The sequence below is a fragment of the Schistocerca americana genome, chromosome 3 (assembly GCF_021461395.2).
Source record: "Schistocerca americana isolate TAMUIC-IGC-003095 chromosome 3, iqSchAmer2.1, whole genome shotgun sequence".
Classification (NCBI taxonomy): domain Eukaryota; kingdom Metazoa; phylum Arthropoda; class Insecta; order Orthoptera; family Acrididae; genus Schistocerca; species Schistocerca americana.
Window position 1 is genome coordinate 737364962 of NC_060121.1, and position 18781 is coordinate 737383742.

Consider the following 18781-nt stretch of genomic DNA (forward strand, 5'->3'; position numbering starts at 1 on the left):
GTCAGTGTATTTCATGTAATTATAGATCTATATTAGATTTTATTCTTTGTCTCAAGGGCAGTATCACAGACAAACCTTATCATTGTTATCGTTCTCTATGTAGTTTTATTCTGTTACAAAGTTTTCTCAGATTCAGTCATTGTTTTGTTATCTCATAAGAAAACTTATGAGTGATATACTACATCCCCTAGCGTTATCTGTTTTCAGTAAGTAATTGAGTCTTGTATTTTCATTTTTATTATTTCATTTCACTTATGTACTTAATGATAAGTACCTGTTTGTGTAAACTGTTTTTGCTCTTCCAAAACTTCTAACACATGTGATTTTACAATGTAGTTAGTTAGTTAGTTACACTTGTGGCTCCCCAGTATATCTACTTTATTTTACTAGTGCCTCGTTGCCAGCACATAAAAAAATGTTGTTTAGAATGGCTGTGCAACCCTTCTTTCACTTCATCATTACCTTTCACTTTATTGTTTCTCAGAAACATTGTACTACCTAATACCTCCTGCAGGGGCACAAACATGTTGAAATCACCTGTTTCTTCGTGAGGCAAGTTTACAAGTTGTTACAGATATTGGAAACAAAATATACCATTATTCATTATTAATTGAGCCTTTGTGTAGGTTCATATTACCATGCTGTATCAGTTTGTAAGTACTGTATTGTGATAGTTTGAACTGATTGTAAGCTTTGTATGATTGTCAGACAGATCACATAAAGACTGACTGTTTCTTGTGCCCCATCTGGATCTGCAATATTCCAGGCTTACATATTTTCAGTATTCAACGGTTTCTTTTCCAGTGCATGTAATTTTTTTGATGTTCTGTCTTTATTTTAGTGAAGATGAACATTGATGCCCCAAGAACTTGTGTTCTGCAGTCTCATAAACACGTGGTAACTACGCAAGCCTTTGTCTTGCAACCAACTCACAGAAACTTGATGTTATCGTAGTGAATCATGAATAATGTGGTTTATTTAGTTGTGACTAACACTAATTTTCAAAATCTTAGTCACCAAATCTCTTGTTTTACTGGCTTTGTTGAGAAATATTCTATTTTATAGTTTTTTTCCTTTCCAGCACAGTGCATCATTTGGCCACATCAAGATTAAATCAGATGTGTCAAGTCTGTCTTATACTGGTTGAAGTGATAAATGGAAACAGAAACAGGTTATGTCATTGTTCTTCAGTGAATGTCACCCGGTTTCTCACCCTTGCTCCTCCTCTCCTTCCCCTCTCTCTTTTTTCCCTATTCTGACTGGTTTGATGTTTCTGTCTTTTCATCTCAGTAGAGCACCTACATCAAACATCCTTGCTTATTCGTTGTACATGTTCTAATCACCATCTTCCTATACAATTTTCCCCATATATAGCTCTCTCTAGTACCATGTCTTCCCATATCCTATCATCCTATTCTTTCTTGTAATTAGTGTCTTCCATATATTGCTTTACTCCTCAATTCTGTTTAGAACTTCCTTTTTCTAATCTTATCAGCTAAATTAATATTCAACATCCTTTTGCAAAATCACATCTCAAACACTTTAATTCCCTTATTTCCCACAGTCCAAGATTCACTTCCATATAATACTGCAGTCCAGGCGTACATTCTCAAAAATTTCTTTCTTAAGTTAAGGCTTACATCTGACACTGGTAGACTCCTTTCAGTGACAAACACTCCCTTGTCTATGTGAGTCTATTTATTGTGTGATCCTTGATTCATCCCGCAAATATTATTTTTCCTGCAAGGTAGCAGTCTTGCATCACTTCACTTACTTTGTGATCCTAAAGGTATAAGCTAAGTTTGTCATTATTCTCATATTAGCTGCTTTGTAATATTTTCGTTTCTACACAATGCACTTTCAGTCCACATTATGCGTCCAGTAGACAGTTCATTCCATTCAAAAGATCCAGGGTAATTCTTCTCAATTTCACAGCAGATAGCAATTTCGTCAGTGAATCTTATCAGTCATATCCTCTCACCCTGACTTTTAACCCAAGTACTGAAATTTTATTTCATTCATCTTTGCCTTGATATAAATGTTGATCTGTAGAGAAGAGAGGCTGCAGCCTTGCTTTACACTTTATTTCATTCATCTTTTTCTTGATATGAATGTTGATCAGTAGAGAAGAGAGACTGCAGCCTTATTTATGCGTTTTTCAATCTAAAAATTTTCTCTTGGGCTTCCATTTGTATTGTTCCCTCTTAGTTGTTGTTTGTGCTGTGTGTTAACCATCTTTCCCTGTAGAGTACACCAATTTCTCTTAGGATTCAAAGTACCATGGAATACTTAACCTGATGTAACACTTTTGTGGGTCAGCAAATACGAAGAAAGTTTCTCAGTTTTTGTTAACTCTTGCTTCCTGTAACAATTTTAATGTCAGAATTGCCTGTCTGGTGCCTTTGTGTTTCCTAAAGCCAAACTGAGTGTCATCCAACAGATCCGTTCTTCTTTCAAGTCTGAAAATAAGATGATTAAGTGGAAGGAGCTAAGTGCTTTAATCGGACTTCAGTAATTTAAAATGTGAGATCACTTGCATCTCTTCATTATGCACATACTTCAGCTTCATACTTGAATTTGAAAGTATTGTGCGGCTAAATTTAAATAATTTACGATAAGAGCTTTATTTAACCAGTTCTTTATGTTTTGTACAAATTATTCAAACGGAGCGATTTTGATTAAACAAAGGACGATTTGGATATGTTACTGTTTGTGAAAAACTTTTCAGAAATGAATGAATTTTATCCTGGTGACACTAAATACCTACATTTTATCATAATGCAAGATTTAAGGATGCAAAGAAATGACTTAATTGTCTAGAATAACAAACCATTATTACTTACCCAAAACCAGTTTCTGACAACACTGCTTTGTCTGTGTCATGGCATTTAAGTGAATAGGCTAATGAGGTGTCACTGGACTCGGGAACAAAATGTTTGGAATTCTGTTAATGTAACTTCACATGTATTAGCTGCTGGATAAGTGAACATCGCCAGAATGCAAATGTTAGAAATCATCCATGACAATGTGAAACATGTCAGATGAAAGGCAAAATCAGTGGAGAATTGCTTTTCATCATGCAAAGTTGAAGTGTCGAACATTCTGTGGAATGTGTTGAAGTAGGCACTTTATTTAAGTTTACAACCGCTGTAGGTGGCTATTGACAATTAGTGAAGGCTGCAAGACAGCCCAGTTCCTGAAAAGCAATCACTGTGGTCCAAAGTTTTTGCCTATTAAGGCTGTATAAGGTTGATTCACACTTAAGGATAACATCTTAGAATCCATAAAAAAGTTGTTTTATGGTGAGTATTTTCTGTGATCTAATTTAAGCCTTCATTTGTGTTGATCAGAAGTTATTTTTAGGGGAAATATGACCACTGCGCTATCAGCATAACTAATTAGAGATACGGAATTGTGTTGGGGAGAAAAGTGTGTTATGGCACAACACTAAAAGAATGGATTAGTATGTCGTGAGACATTGAAGAAAAATCAATTGGGTTACAGAATTGTAGAGAGAGACAAAGACTTGATTACAGTAAGTAGGCTCAAGTTTTTGTAAGTTGTGATAGTTATGTAGAGATGAAGAGGCTTGCAGAGGAAGGGCTAGTGTGGAAACTTGCACAAAACACTTATTTGAATTGAAGATAACAACAACAACATACTCTCATATGAGCACATTAGGTAACACACCTTAGGAAAGGAATCAAAAAGTTTTGTTAACAACTATGGACAACAGATCAGTAGCATCTGTTGTATTAGATTTGAGTGGTTCATCATAAACCATCAGTGTTCTCTACCAGGTCTGTACTGTTTCTGTTTATGCTAATTAGTAGTTGACAGCCAAGAGCAGTTAGTATAAATTTACAGTCCTGATTTACTGTTAATCGACCAATTTAATTCATTTTAACGGTAGTTTTAAAGACCCTGAGAAACTTAACAGTAACAAAAAATAATCAGCAATTGTAGAAAGCATATAGTACCAAGGTTTTTGGTCTTCCTTACACTTCAAACTAGACTGAGATTGTTATACACTTCACATTATAAGGATATCAAAGTCAGCAGATGGTTCATTAAAAATACTGATCCTGATGACCAGAAGGTCATTAAAGCAGCCTATTTTGTGTCTGAACACTTCATTATGTCTTAAGAAGCTATTTTTCTGGAGGAATGCGTTTATTTGACAAAAAATCATTGTTTACAAGAAAATTTGTAGAGTTAGTCTATAAACTTCTTGCCATAGATCCTTTGCCACTGTTTTGCAATAGATATCTTCTGCCAAGTTCTTCATTATAAAGAACTAGACTCATTATGAAAACAGCACAACAAAAAATGCAACATATAATATCATACATTAGAATAACATCAACTATATATTAGAAACTCTGTCATTGGTGCAAAAAGTGTTCAGTTTGTTATTGCCAAAATTTCCAGCTCTCTTCCCAAATCCATTTTCAAAAACAAATTACTTGAGCTTCTGCTGTAGTGTTCTTTCACTGCTGTTCAAGAGTTTGTGAATTTTAGCTTACATAATAAGTGAATATCACAAACAGTTCTATATTTTTCAAATATTAATATAAATTTTTGTATTTTTAAGGGTATCATAATTTGTGCAAGAGGATTTTGTGTATGTAAGTGATGGGGTATCAGTAGTGTTATGGACATATAGTTTCAGGGTTTTCTCTAAAATATTACACAAGTTCTGTTCTTAATCCTCTTGAGTCAGGAATCAGGGTAATCATCAAAAGTAAAGAAACATTGATTTCACACTATTTCTGAAGCACATTTAAAGTTGTACACACAATTTTGACAAGCCGAGTGTGTTGGCAAATCAATAATTATTTGTTTATAATTTTTAATGAATTGCAAACTGTGTACAAAACTCTTTCAAAATAGATAATGAGACTGGATTACCAGTCCACTAATAATATAGGGTGTTCAATTCTTGATCATTTTCTTTGTGGTAATGATATTGCTCAAAAACCCACACCAAACTGACACATAGAAAGCTATGAAGATGAAACCTCTCTTTTGTTTTGTAGGAAGGATTGTAATGAGCTGGAATCAGTCATGACTAGTTATTTCCTTCATCAGAGCTTAAACACTATTGTTACAAAGGCCCTGTCACTAACATACAAAACAGTCAACTTATATCGTATGGAACTGACAGCATATACAATAGCTTGGTCGTGGACAATCCAATCTCAAATTCCTTGATATCTTTGTAGACAAAAGCCTTCAATGGATAAACCTCATTAACTATATATGTGGGGAAAATTAAAATCGATTAGATGTAGCTGTTCAGCCAACTGTCAAAAGTAGTCCTCTGCAAAAGCATAAAAAATATTGTCAAACAATGGAAACTCCAGGTTGGAATATCAGCACTGTAGGAAAAGATAGATTGCTATTTAACCATTTTTTTAGATGATGTGTTAAGTTGCAAACAGGCACTGTTAAAAGACACTCGCACCTAAGCTTTCAGCCACAGCCTTCATCAGAGAAAGATAGAGAAACACACACCATTCATTCACACAAATAAGTACACTTCATTCACATATGACTGCCAACTCAGGCAGCTCGCACCAGAACTATCATGTGGAATGGACACTGCGATCTGGAGGAGGTGGGAAGGAGAAAAGGATAGTAGTGTACAGGTGGGGGAGGGGAAGGGGGACACCGTCCATTGGGGTGCGCAGGGACTAGACTGCCAACAGGCATGGTGTCAGTAGGTTGTGAGGCAAGGAGGTGGGGAAAAAGGGGCAAAAAAGGAGAAAAGCAGTAAAAGATAGGTGGGTGTGTTGGGGTGGAGGGTGTGGGGACAGTATGTTGCCATAGGTTAAGACCAGGATAGTTACAAACTGTCCCCACACCTTCCACCCAACAGTTTCGACCCCCTCTGTCCGATCATCTCCTCCCCATTCTTGTCTCCCATCCTGTTTGTTTGCCACCTGCCACCCTCTGCCAACGTACCCACCCATCTTTCCATGTTCCTCTCCTTTTTCACTTCATTTTCCCCGCCTTCCTGCCCCAGTGCCTGTTGGCAGTCCAGTCCCTCCGCCAGACAGTGCTCCCCTTCCCCCCTCCCCCTATGCATTGCTATGTTTTCCCCTTCCCCACCCCCTCCTTATAGATTGCTGCTTCAAGACTTCATGATAGTGGCGTTCTGGTCCAAGCTTCCAGAACTGGCTGTCATGTGTGCGTGAGGTGTGCTTGCTTGTATGAATGAATGGTCTGTTTCCGAAAGCTTATGTGTTAGTGTCTCTTAATTATGCTTGTCTGCAAATTAACATGTTGTCTTTACAGTAAGTAGCAATCTATATTTTCTTACATTGTTGAAACTACGTATTTTGGTGCAGTTTACCCATAGCTTAATTATTTTTTGGAATTGTGTGGCTGTGCTGCAGACATGCAGCTCAGTGGGATAGTAGTACTGCTGAAAAGTGCAATAAGGATGGTGAATGAACACGGATGCATTGAGTTCTGTCTTGAATCATTTATAAAACACAAAAGTCTGACAATGTACTCCTTGTATTTATGCTTATCACTAACTTTTTTTGCACAAAATCAAAGCCAGTCTGGCAAGTGCAGTGATGTTTCTGATTACAGTGCTAGAAGTAAGAGCAATTATTGCAGGCATAAAACTAACAATAAGTTAAGAGTAACAGATCATAGTCCACATAACATTGATCAGATGTGCCTTAACAGGTTTCCAGCCACTATAAAAATCTGAGATGCAAGAATATTGGTAATAAAATGGAAATTGGTTCTGATAAAAATTGTTAGTACTCAGTTTGTGCATTTTAAGCAGCAGGACTGTTAATTCATTCTCTCAGCATATATATTTTAGTACAGAATTAATTTCTAAGAAATGGATGCTATCACTGAGTTTGTGTAAGATTGCTTTTAACAAAAACAACAACAACAACAACAACAATAATAATAATAATAATAATAATAATAATTATTATTATTATTACTATTACTGCATTCCAATTTAGTACTGCAAGATCATTGCACATGTAAGTATGATGTTTGTGAAAGTCATCAGTTTGATGACTGTATGAAAAAAAAATGCAAATATATAGATTTAACAGTCTGGGTTTAACCTTGGCTCAAAGTGCATCAAGCAAACATAAATCCAAATTTTAAAAGCAAATTAAAGAACAGTGGTGTGAATAAATCAGTACATACCAAAATAGAATGAATTTTGAGCTGCAGACATGTACAAATCTCATGCAGTTATTTTTCTCAGAGAGAGAGAGAGAGAGAGAAAGAGAGAGAGAGAGAGAGAGAGAGAGCAGTTTGTAATTTATTTCCTGATTTGTGAAGTTCTAGATCTTTGTAACATACACTTTGCTGTCTGTTTTGTTTTACAGACCCTGAATAGAAAACAGTTTCTTATTAAGGAAGTCCCGTGGGACATCAAGCTGAGCTGTAAAGGAAGACCATTCATGGGTCTGTGTTGCAGTACATGTACACCGACCAGTCAGGTATGAAAATATGTTTATTGGGTGTTCATTGGTTGCTTTTATAATGTTCATTCTAAACTAGGAGAATAAGACAGATACATCATTGCTTTGGAAATATTTGTGTGCTGAATATTGTATTCGTGATTTGTTTGTAGATATTGTAAGTAATCTGAATTGAGTGTATGTTATCAATAAAAAGCAACTTATTTTAGTAAAAACTATGTCCATATTATTGAATGGATGGCATGAACACAACATGAAATGGAAAACAATGCTTTGTAGCAATTATTATATTTGAAAAGATAACTAAAAACTAGTGCAGAAATATTGCAGTCGAACTTCAAATTATAAAATCTTCAAAATGAAACTACAAACTGTTACTAAGAATCAGTTTGAGTGATCTGTGTGTAGCTGAGTTTAGAAAATACTGTGTCATTGCTGTAGACATCATGAGGAAATAAGAAAATCAGCCAGGCATTCATGGAAAGTGACTCAGGTACATGAGAAAGAAAATATTACTTGGAAATTCATTAACTCAACATAGAGTAAATGAAGTATCATTAAAGGAAAAAAAAGAAGAAAAAATCTCTAGTAACAACCTGCCACACAAAATGCTAAAAACTGAATAGGGAAAGATCAAGAGAGTTTGTCAGCTCAAATATTTGCATGAAACCATTCAGGAAACTGGCCTGGAAAAAATTTGGTTGCGATATTCCTCATCACAAAATGCAAATGGCTTTTTGGCTTACAAAATACATCTGTAAAAAAAACACCAGAGACACTACAACAGTGTCTTGAAACTAGTGTGTCTTTATGGAGGCGGGGTGTATACAACCCGGGACAATCGGGAGATCTGGGGAAAAACCCGGGAATTTTTTCATCCAGGAGAAAACCAGGGAATTGCTTAGAATCCCAGGAATTTTTCTTGGTTTTGGTTTTTAGTTAAATTTTTGTGATTTTGACTGGTAAGAACTAATACTCTAACAAAGGATATTACTGTATCCGGCTACTGCAGAATAATACTGCAGCAACAAAACATGAACGAGAGGGGGGGAGGAAACAAAAATAAAACTTAAGTTGCAAAGGAAATGCGCCATATACAACAACAAAACAGTGCTCATACAACCGTCTGCCAACAGCAATGTGTGTCAGAGGCTTTAGGAAAACTATGCAATGCTTTATAACAAACTGCCTCCGATGAGCGTGACGTGACAACTGTTTAAATTAGATTCGTTTGAGCTGATACGGGCGGGCTCTTGAGCATGCGCAGTTCAGTCACGTATGAGTAATACGTTCCCCTGCTTCTGGTTACAGAAGTGTGGCTGGGTGCCACTACTTAATATTGCCCCGGTTCAGAAATACAGTAAATCTGGGGCTGATGCACAGATCAGTCTGAGTTGAGGTGGGGAGTCTCCACATGACCTGTGTTTACGTTCAGCGATTTTGTTGTTTCCTCTTCGTTTGTTGCTCTCACGTTAAATGATAACAAAACGGATTTTTGTGGCCGGGAGCTATCAAATGAATTAAAATACGTTCGCATAATTACAGAAAGCTAAAATATGTCATTAGTTTCACATTTTATTTCCACCTTTCAGACAGTCAAGCATTAATCACCTTACAGAACAATGAAGTTATTTTTGCCGGTTTGCTAAAGAGATTTGGCTGAAAATTAATCTTTTCTGCTGAGGCAGTCAATTTATGTGAATCTAAACGTTTAATTGCACACTATTGGCTAGTTTCAACTGTTCGCTGCATTTCAAGTGCACGTATTGCATTATGCCATAATAAAAAATCAAACATTAGATTATACAGACTGGTGCTCCTAGAAAATTTACATACGAATGTGCGTTTTAAGCTGAATTATGCGTTTTGGTATGGTTCACGAAATTACGACGCTCTTGAAGTATCGTCTGATGTCTGGTTTCTTTTATGACATATGTAAGATCTTTTAATGTTTTACACTTACGAACATATGGGCTTCCTGCGTCATCGTAGCTGCGCAAGCGCAGTGACGCCTGTTATGTTGCGCTCTCTTGCTGAAACGAACCTATTTCTAAACAGGTCGCGGGAAAATGTTGCGAATGGTGGTTTGAAAAGCGTTACATTCAAAGCAGATTTCCTTTTATGCAAGATGAACTATGTGCGAGAATGTACAATGAATTTCTTAAATCACAAAGCGTTTGACTCTCATTTAAAAATCATCTCTTTGAGGATGACCATTTAGAAGAATTTCGAGCCCAGAAGATTAGACATTTACGTCGTTATTAAAAATTTTACTGGCGCATTTGTGTGACGTATCTTAAAGTGTAACACGCGCAAAAAGGTCAACATTATATGTGGAAGCTGAGCTTCTCTTCCAGCTTATTAATCTTCGAGACCAATATTATATGTGAATGCTATGTATATTAATTTAAACCATTAACTTTTCTTATTTGTGTGTTCGCGCTACTGAAGAGTGATCTTGCCATCAGCTGGCAAGATCACGTGACATGAGCTATGACTGTCTTACAAAAGCGCATCGCAATCTCGAATTCAATGCTTCGGAAAGTAACATGCGGTGTTTAGTGGAATTCAAATTTATACCTTCGTAATACGAAAATATGCAGCGTACGTGTTGCTGCACATCAAAGGTCTTTCAAAACTTGTTTTTCCCCCTGAGTTTCGTTTTCTAAAGTGCCGGGAAATTCTACTCCGGTATATAAAACCATAAACATTAAAAGGATTGATGAGTTTTACTGTGCTGAGGAAGAGTATACTGTTAATGCCGAAAAGTGTATTTTCACCGGGGAGAAAGTTTATTTTTAACCAGGAAATCCGGAGAAAATCCGGGAATTTTTTTTCCTTGTCCAGGTATACATCCTGGGGGGTGAAGCACTCATTTTAAAGAGAAAGAGGGACACTGAAGATATCCTAAAGAACTAACAAAAAGAAATCAGGAAAATTTAAGGTTGAGGTTGTATTGAAGAAGTACATACAGACTAAAAGCAAATAAAGAAATTGAAAATTGTATCAGCATTTATTGAGAAATGAAAAAAATTCAGTGTAAAGTTCTGTGGGGGTATTAAAAGAATTAAACCAACCAGATTAACTAGACATGTTGTGAAATCCTGCAAAAGGCACAGTAAAGCTAAAGTTGAGACAGTAAAATGAATGAGCGCAGGAAAAGGACAACTGGAGGAAGCAGTAATAATATGACTTGATATACCACATAGAAAATTTTTAAGCAAGAAATTCACAACTGGACAGTTGTCCTGTCAGAAAAACCCAAGTTGACTGGAACAACTTGGCCTGATGAGCCCATTTTGATGATGATAACAATAAAGGGAGGCATGAACTGGCCGGAACTTAATTTCACAAAGCACACTTTACAGTTTAATTCCTTCAGTAAGCACAACCGCTACTGCAGTTAATAAGTAATTGAAAAATATTTTTCCTAACATTCAAAAGCACTGGTTACTTCTTCAGTTAGAGAAAACTGGAAAAAGCTGGGTAAGAGGAAAAGGGCAACAGTCATTCAGAATCTGAATTAAGAGAGGCCTTTGAGGTGTAAGCAGTAAGGGAAATGGAGATGACGGAAAAGGTATCACAAGGACTAGAATGTCAAATGTAGAAGACACTACCTTTAAAACAGTTGGCCCAAAGATTTGTTACAATAAGAAGTAAAGATACAAGCAGAAGAATAAAGGCAAACAGGAGAAAAGGCAATGAAATTCTGTAATGAAACCAATAGCATATAATGGTAAGGATGGGACTAAAGTGGGGAGAAACATTGGGAAAAAAGGAAAATAAAGCGAAAAGAAAATAAAAATATGAATGGGAAGGGTGGAAGCCTGAGGTGAGTGAGTTCAGAAGGGAGATCCAAGTCTTTACCAGAACTGGTACTAAGCAAGACAACCATTTGGCTCATGTTATATAATAGACAGTCTGGTTCCTTGAGTTATTCTCCTGCCTAGTATATTAAATGTAATTGATGAAAGAGAATACAAAAAAAATCAGCAAAGGAAGCACCAGAAAAGCAATACAGGAGTCCGAAGATGAGAATGACAGGAAGTGTAGTGTGTAAAAGCAAGCATGGCTAGAGGAGAAATGCAAAGCAAGGCATTACTATGAGAATGGTAGATGACACCTAAAGAAAAATTAAAGAAACCTTTCGTGAAAAGAAAAGCAGTTAAGCAAATATCAGGAGCTAAGATGCAAGTCCATTACTTTAAAAAATTAGAAAGCTGAGATACACAAGAAATTTATAGGAGGACTGTGTAAAAGAAATAAACTTGAACCAATTCTATGGAAAGGGAAGAGGAAGTTGATGAAGATAAGGAGGGAGATATTGCAAGAAGAATTTGACAGGGCACTGGAAGACCTATAAGTGAAACAAGACCCTTGGAGTAGATGACTTTATATCATGTTTATTGAGATCTTTGGGAGAGCCAGCCATGTCAAAACAGTGGCACTTGGTGTGTAAGATGTATGAAACAGGGGAAATGTGCTCAGGTTTCAAGAAGACTGTAATAATTCCAGAAGGAGATCATTGACAGATGTGAATGTGATAAAACTATTAGTTTAATAAGTCATGGTTGCAAAATATTGACACAGTTGATTTACAGAAGAATGGGAAAACCTGGAGTCAACCTCAAGGAAGATCAGTTGGTGTTCCGGGGAAATACAGGAACACACAAGGCAATACTGACCCTACGATTTTTCACAGAAGGTAACTTTGAAAACTGCAAATCTACATTTATAGCATTTGTAGACCCAAAGACAGCTCTGACTATGTTGACTGATATACACTCTTTGAAATTATGAAGGTAATAGGCATAAAATACAAGGAGTGGAAGGTTATCTACAACTTTTACAGAAACCAGGCTGCACTCATAAGAATCAAAGGACATGAAGTAGCTAATAATTGAGAAGGGAGTGAGACAGTTCTAGCCTATACCATGTGATATTCAGTCCAAATGTTGAACAACCAGTAAAGGAAATCAAAGTATTTAAGAATATTTATTATAATTTCCACAATTGGAATTTCAACTTCAGCTTAATTTGGAAGTGGTTAAACAGCAGTCAGTAATAAACATGTCAATTGTTAATCCAGCAATGGAAAATCCAGGATGGAATGCAACAATATTATGAGAAGAGAAGTTGCCACTCACCATATAGCGGAGATGCTGAGTTGCAGATAGGCAAACGCAAACACAGCTCAGATACACGACTGCAGTCTCAGCGAACTGAAACCACACTGCCAGATGTTTTACGATTGTACTGTGAAATGCATATTCATCTTTGGAATTTGTTATGTATGTTGCTGATTGCAGCTTAACCTTTTCAAAATGACTAAATTAATAGCACACTTGATGTTGAACATAACATCATTTAAAAAAATTAAGTGAGGCTGTAATCCCAATACAAACACAATTGCGTGTCTTGAGAAGATGTAAGAAGAAAAGTAAAATGAGAGTAATAGAATGCAGTCAAATTAAATCAGATAATACTGAGGAAATTATATTAGGAAATGAGATATTGAAAGTATTAGACAAGTTTTGTTATTTATTTATTTATTTTTTCAAAATACCAGATGATGAAAGAAGTAGCGAGGATATGCAATAGACTGGCAATAGCATAAAAAGTTGTCTTGGGGGGGGGGGGGGGGGGGAAATATATATGTTAACAAGCAATGTAAATTTAAGTATTAGCAAGTATTTTCTGGATGTATTTATCTAGAATGTAGCCTTATACAAGATTAAAACTTCTTTTTTTATATACATTAATGACTTGCTTCAAATGTAACAAATAATTCTAAAGCTGTTTAACTTGAAGGTGGTGATAAAAATGTAATTCTTGTGGATGCAGATAATAAATGATATTACGAACCATGTTCTGGGGAGATAAGTTGTGGTTCACAGGTGATACAACAGATTCATAATTACGAAACACAGTATATCAAGTTTCTTTAATTCATTGTGTGCCAAAATCCATCTTCCCTACAAAGAAGACACCAAATTTCTGGGACTGGTGGAAATACAAAAAGCTCTCACAGAAGGCCCATATTTAATGAGCTTCAGCAGAAACTGAAGTCACCTACCCTTGTGATTAAAATTGTCAATAGTCAATGTCAGTGATGTGTACAACTTGAACGAGTTCATATTTTTCATGGGGGCAGGGAGCAACAGCAGATGGTCAGAATATATAGTATGTAGCACGGAGTCTCACTTGCACAGTATTGTTTATTGATGAACAGTTTTGGATGGCAACATCCACTATATAGTTTCGAATAGGAGTATAGCTACCACTTCCATCACAGAGCAGTCCATCACAGAGAAATGATAGCTTCAGAACACGTACACTGCATTGTGGAGTGAAATATTAGTTCTGGAAACAGTGCATCTGCTATGTCCCTTCTTCTGGGGTAGTTATTTTAGCATAGTATGCAGAAGAGTTTTTGGGGAGCTGGAACATAGGAGAGGTGAAGCATCAAGTAGATTGAAACTGTAGGCAAGCCTTGAGACATGTGTGGATGCCTAAGTCAATAACAGCTTTGCCGATAAAAGGAATAGGTGTAGACGAACATCATGGTCCAGCATATCAGTGAAGAAATTTTATGATATTTAACAAAAGCTCATTTCTATGCCACAAAGATTATAAATTTCGCATTTGTTTTGGATCTAAGTTGCATTAGGTAGCAGTATTAAACATTTAATTCTAAAGTATAAATTACACACTCTATAACTGCAAATCACTATATAAGTACCACTGAATAGGATCTCTTAGCCATTTCTATATTCCAGGTGATATTTTAATATGCATGTTAGAAATTGGAGGATGGGGCGGGGAGAGGGGGGGGGGGGGGGGGGGGAGAACAAAATTCTTTTGCATCGTAAATTAAATGATCTGCTGGTGTGAAGTTTTAATACTGACCCTGAAAGATCAACTAGATAACATTTTTTTAAACAGTTCTTCAAAATCTTTTAAAACTTGCCATTCATAAGTGAACAGTAGCTTTTTTCCAACCTTACAATACCAAAGATGCTGATTGTTCAATCCAAACTGTTCTTGTTCAGTGTTTGCTAAATCTATCATCAATGGGCGATGGTGATTCCAGCATTTGTTCACAACAGCTTAGCTTTTGTTTTTGAATTCCACTTGACACACTTGATTTGGATTGCGTATGACCCTTTAAAGTATGGTAAAAGTGGGATGTTCTGATAGATTTAGACACTGAGGATAATGGGAGAGAGGGGGGGGGGGGGGGTTCGGTGTTATTGTGCCATCAACACATAGACTACGCCATTAGAAATAGACACAGTGACTTGTTTTAGTGGACAGCAAGGTGAAGCTTCAATAGTTTGAAAGTTTGTAATGTATGTACAGTGTATCTTGGTGATTGTAGGAGTAACTGTTACAAGTACAAATCAGTCCCCACTTAGTCTTGCCAGTTCTCAACTCCAGGGAAGGTGATAGCACACCATCTCCAACATAAGCAAGCCTAGTTAAACACTGCAATCTTTGAACTAAACTTCATTTTGGGGACAGATCTACTTAATGCGATTTACATCATTAAATTGTTTAGGAACAGTATGTTTCTACAGAATGTCACTCTAGTAAGTCATTCTCCCTTCCAATCCAGTCTTTCAATGCTAATTTATAAAATTCAGGAAACTGACCAATTCAACTGACTATTCTACTTTCATGTTTCTACTTTTTTAGTTTAGTGTTTGTTTTGTTACTGTTCAGCTTCTTGTTGGTGCCTCCTGAAAACCTGATGCTGTTGTACAATTTTGTTGATTTTGGCCATGTCTTCTATTTATGCTTCTAATAACTGAATCTGTGAGGACCACTTAAGCCTGAAATCTGATATCTATATGCATTTATTATTGTGTACTCTCTAAATGACAACAACAGGTTCAAAGTTTCATTTATACATGCATCTTCCAGAACCACTACTCGAGGAAATGTTGTGTATGTGTAGTTACTACTTTTTTCTCTTTATCTGTAGCATTTTACTTTCATGAGCGAAGTTAAATAATTGGGGAGGGATCATGAGTGACGTTAAATAATTGGGAAGGGATATTAGCAGACTGAAACTTTTGAGGCCTAGCTCCATATTGAGCCTACATTTGACACACATTTTTAATGTATCAGTGCTTGTATTACATTTCACTTTGTAAACCATTTTGGTTGATATTCTGTGACTCATATTGAAGACAACTTTTTCAAGTATGATACTGCTTTTTAGTCTGAATTAACACTTAATAGCGTAATTCATCAATTCCTCATAATTATAGTAGTGTAGTTCTGCAGTCTGCTTTAATATATGCTTTCTAGGGAAATTTCACACTCATGGTCTGATTTGTGCGTTCAAAAGACACTACGTGTATCATTTATTATGAGCTGGTAAGCAAAGGTATTCATTCTGGTTGCATATTGTTATGATTTGTCTTTCAACTTCAGTTTCACCTCTTAAGTGTTCTGTCACTTGCTGCTTCTACTAGCCAAGTTTAGTTGAGATAGTAGCTTTGTCCATTCAAGGTTTTCTTGCTTCATTTAGCTCTGCAAATATTTCCTTGTGAAAGTTCAGTGTATCTAGTTTCTTTGCATTAAAAATCTTCAACAGGAATGGAACCAGAGGAACTCACTTGCTACTTCAATCTTTGTTTACTGTATTTGTAAACATTAACCGGCAGGTTTTGCTGTTTGCAGAGCAGTTTTATTGACCTGGAGATTCTTCAAATTCTTGCATGAATTGCCCACAAGAAATCAATATCAGCAACCATAGCTCTCTGATCTGTCATGGTCCAATAGGAGAAATGTCGAGTTTTGTGCTGCTGCTTAGAGAAATGTCCCTCCAAACAAGCAACCTGCATTTTCTGTCCGTTTAGATTTAATTAGGTGAATGACAGTGCCCCTCTTCTTGTAAACCAACTGAGAGTTACAGCTCCCCACCGAAAACAAAGCACAACTATGAAGAGAACTGACTGCTAACAGTCTTTGTATCAGTTTGCCTCTGCTTCAGCTCACTGTACACCTACTACTTTACAACACTTTGTAGATGCTACTAGTATCGTTACCTTCCTGGCAAGTAGAGCTTCATCTTGAAGGAATATAATTGGATAATGGCAAAGAACAGCCATACCAACTGCTTCTTTGAGAACCCTCACAAAAGTTTTGATCAGCAGTAGTTGACATTAGAGACTTGCATTGTAATAATTATTTTCAGTGCATCTATTCATTTTACTCCTTGTAATTTTTTCGTTTTTTAAATTTTTTTATGGAAGCTCACGGCCATATTAGTACTGTTGGATTTGCATAATATCAACAGGTAGTAATTTAATATTGGACTATCTTTTTTATGGATTGATTCACAGACACTTTTAAGAAATTAATATTGAAAATTGTATATTTTGTGTTTTAATAATAATAATAATAATAGGGAAGACTTGTTTGAAATTGTTAGACCAGTAATAAATTTTTGAATGTTTAATCACTGTCAGATAATTGTAACTGTAAAATTCAGATAAAAACTTAATATTTTTCAAGTTTCTGTTATTTTTGAAAGGAAATCAGAAGAAAAAATATTGTTTTGTAAAAAAGGCTTTTTTGTCTTATAATTAGTCATAATTTATTTTTATGCCATCCATTGGAAATGACAATACAAAAACCACTAGTTCTTGGTTGATTTGGTTCACTATTACACACACCAACATTCTGAAGCATGATTAAGAAATATTTGTTTAGAATCTCACAAAACTTTTAGTTACATAAAAGTTATGCCAAGTAAGAGTTTCCCAGTATGAGGAAGCAGTATGAGCTGCAGCATGTTCGCACTTGTATGTAAATGTTATAAATTAGCAGTTTGCTGAGATGTGGTGGGGAGAGCAAGCAAAGATCTTCAGTCTCACATCTGGCAGAACAGTTCTATTTTAACAACTCTTGCAAGTCAGCCTATTTTTACTTCTGGGCCATGTTTTGTTTCTCTAGCTGTGCAGTGTAGGAATGGCTTGTCTGTGCCGTTGTTTCACTGACCCAACTTACAGGGTAAGTGTAAACTAGTCACAGACCTATAGAAAGGTTCATTAGCTTATTTTCTTGGTATATTTCTGTGATATTCAAATAGATGTGTAAAACTGAGTACAACCAATATGTGAAACTGAGTACAATCACAAGCCTCCAGATGTTTTTCTCATGAGAGGATGTGTTTTGGGTTATATGAAATTGTGGACAACAAATAAATCTTGATAGATGAACGATCCATAGTGGTGCTTTGTGACTTTTTTGATATGCATCAGTTTCACTTTTTTGTTATAATTTTCTATAAATGAATTATTTATTGTGAATCATTTATTGCAGGTGAAGGTTACCATTTAACAATTTTGTAATACATATGCAAATAAATAACATTGGTAACTAACGTTACTGACAAACAAAGGTTTGGTAAATTCTATTTGAACATTATTATTGCTGAAAATAGTATTAGTAAGTAGTTCAGTGTGCTACAAGTATTTCTGTCACTGTTTCGTGAATTCTTTATTTTGTATGGTGTCTGGTTGGAGCATTGCATTTTAGAAAATTATGTACATTATTTATGTCCCTTAAGATATATTTTTCTTTTCCTCTTGAAGTTTAAAATTTTAAGTGTAAATTTCATTGTTTTGTAATATTGTTTTGGAATGCAGTTTATACTGGAGCAGTGCTTATTTTTGAGACTGTATGCCGTGTTTAGAAAGTAATTGAAATCTTCTCAAAGCTTTAAAACTTTTACATGAATATGCCCTAGATTCAGAAAAGGATTATTGTGAGTTGTGCATTTTCCATCGTGTTAAACTATTTATTTATGATTAATGTAGTACTGGTGACAGCTAGGCAAATATTTCTCAATATTCTAAAAAAATCCAATCCATTTCCTACTGATGATCTTTTTATTGTTCCATATTCTTTAAGCTCTTGGCTTTCTTAGAATTATGGTGTATGGTGTCTTTAGTTTTTAACGGTCCTAATTGATACAGTAGGATGCAACAGTTTGCAACAAAAGTGTAGAAAGGGAAATTTCTTTATATAACAGTAGATTTAAATTATGCATTATTTTCAAAAAAATAAAAGTAAATGGAATAGAATATATATTTGTATCACATAAATGCACAAAAAACATGATTCAGATGTCATGATAAGTGCTAGACAACAATTTAATTTCAAAGTAAAATAGATTGTGGTTGCTATTAATTTTTATTCTGTTGTTAACCATAATTGCAGTGATAAACAAAATCTCTTTTTTTATGTAGTGCAATTGCATTTAATATTGAGACAGATCTTCACTCACATAAGAT

The 18781-nt window shown here is 35.6% G+C and overlaps 1 protein-coding gene across 4 annotated transcripts in view; it reads left to right on the forward strand.

Moving 5' to 3' along the window:
* The window catches only part of LOC124606685 (glycerol-3-phosphate acyltransferase 1, mitochondrial), a 420439-nt gene that overhangs the window by 264698 nt on the left and 136960 nt on the right, over positions 1 to 18781 (forward strand). For 3 of the 4 annotated variants that reach the window (XM_047138701.1, XM_047138700.1, XM_047138702.1), the window contains exon 3: positions 7374 to 7487. In XM_047138701.1, the coding sequence (XP_046994657.1) occupies positions 7374 to 7487 (114 nt within the window). Of the gene's footprint in view, positions 1 to 7373; positions 7488 to 17420; positions 17496 to 18781 lie in introns of those variants that run through there. The other variant, XM_047138703.1, reaches the window with a different exon arrangement.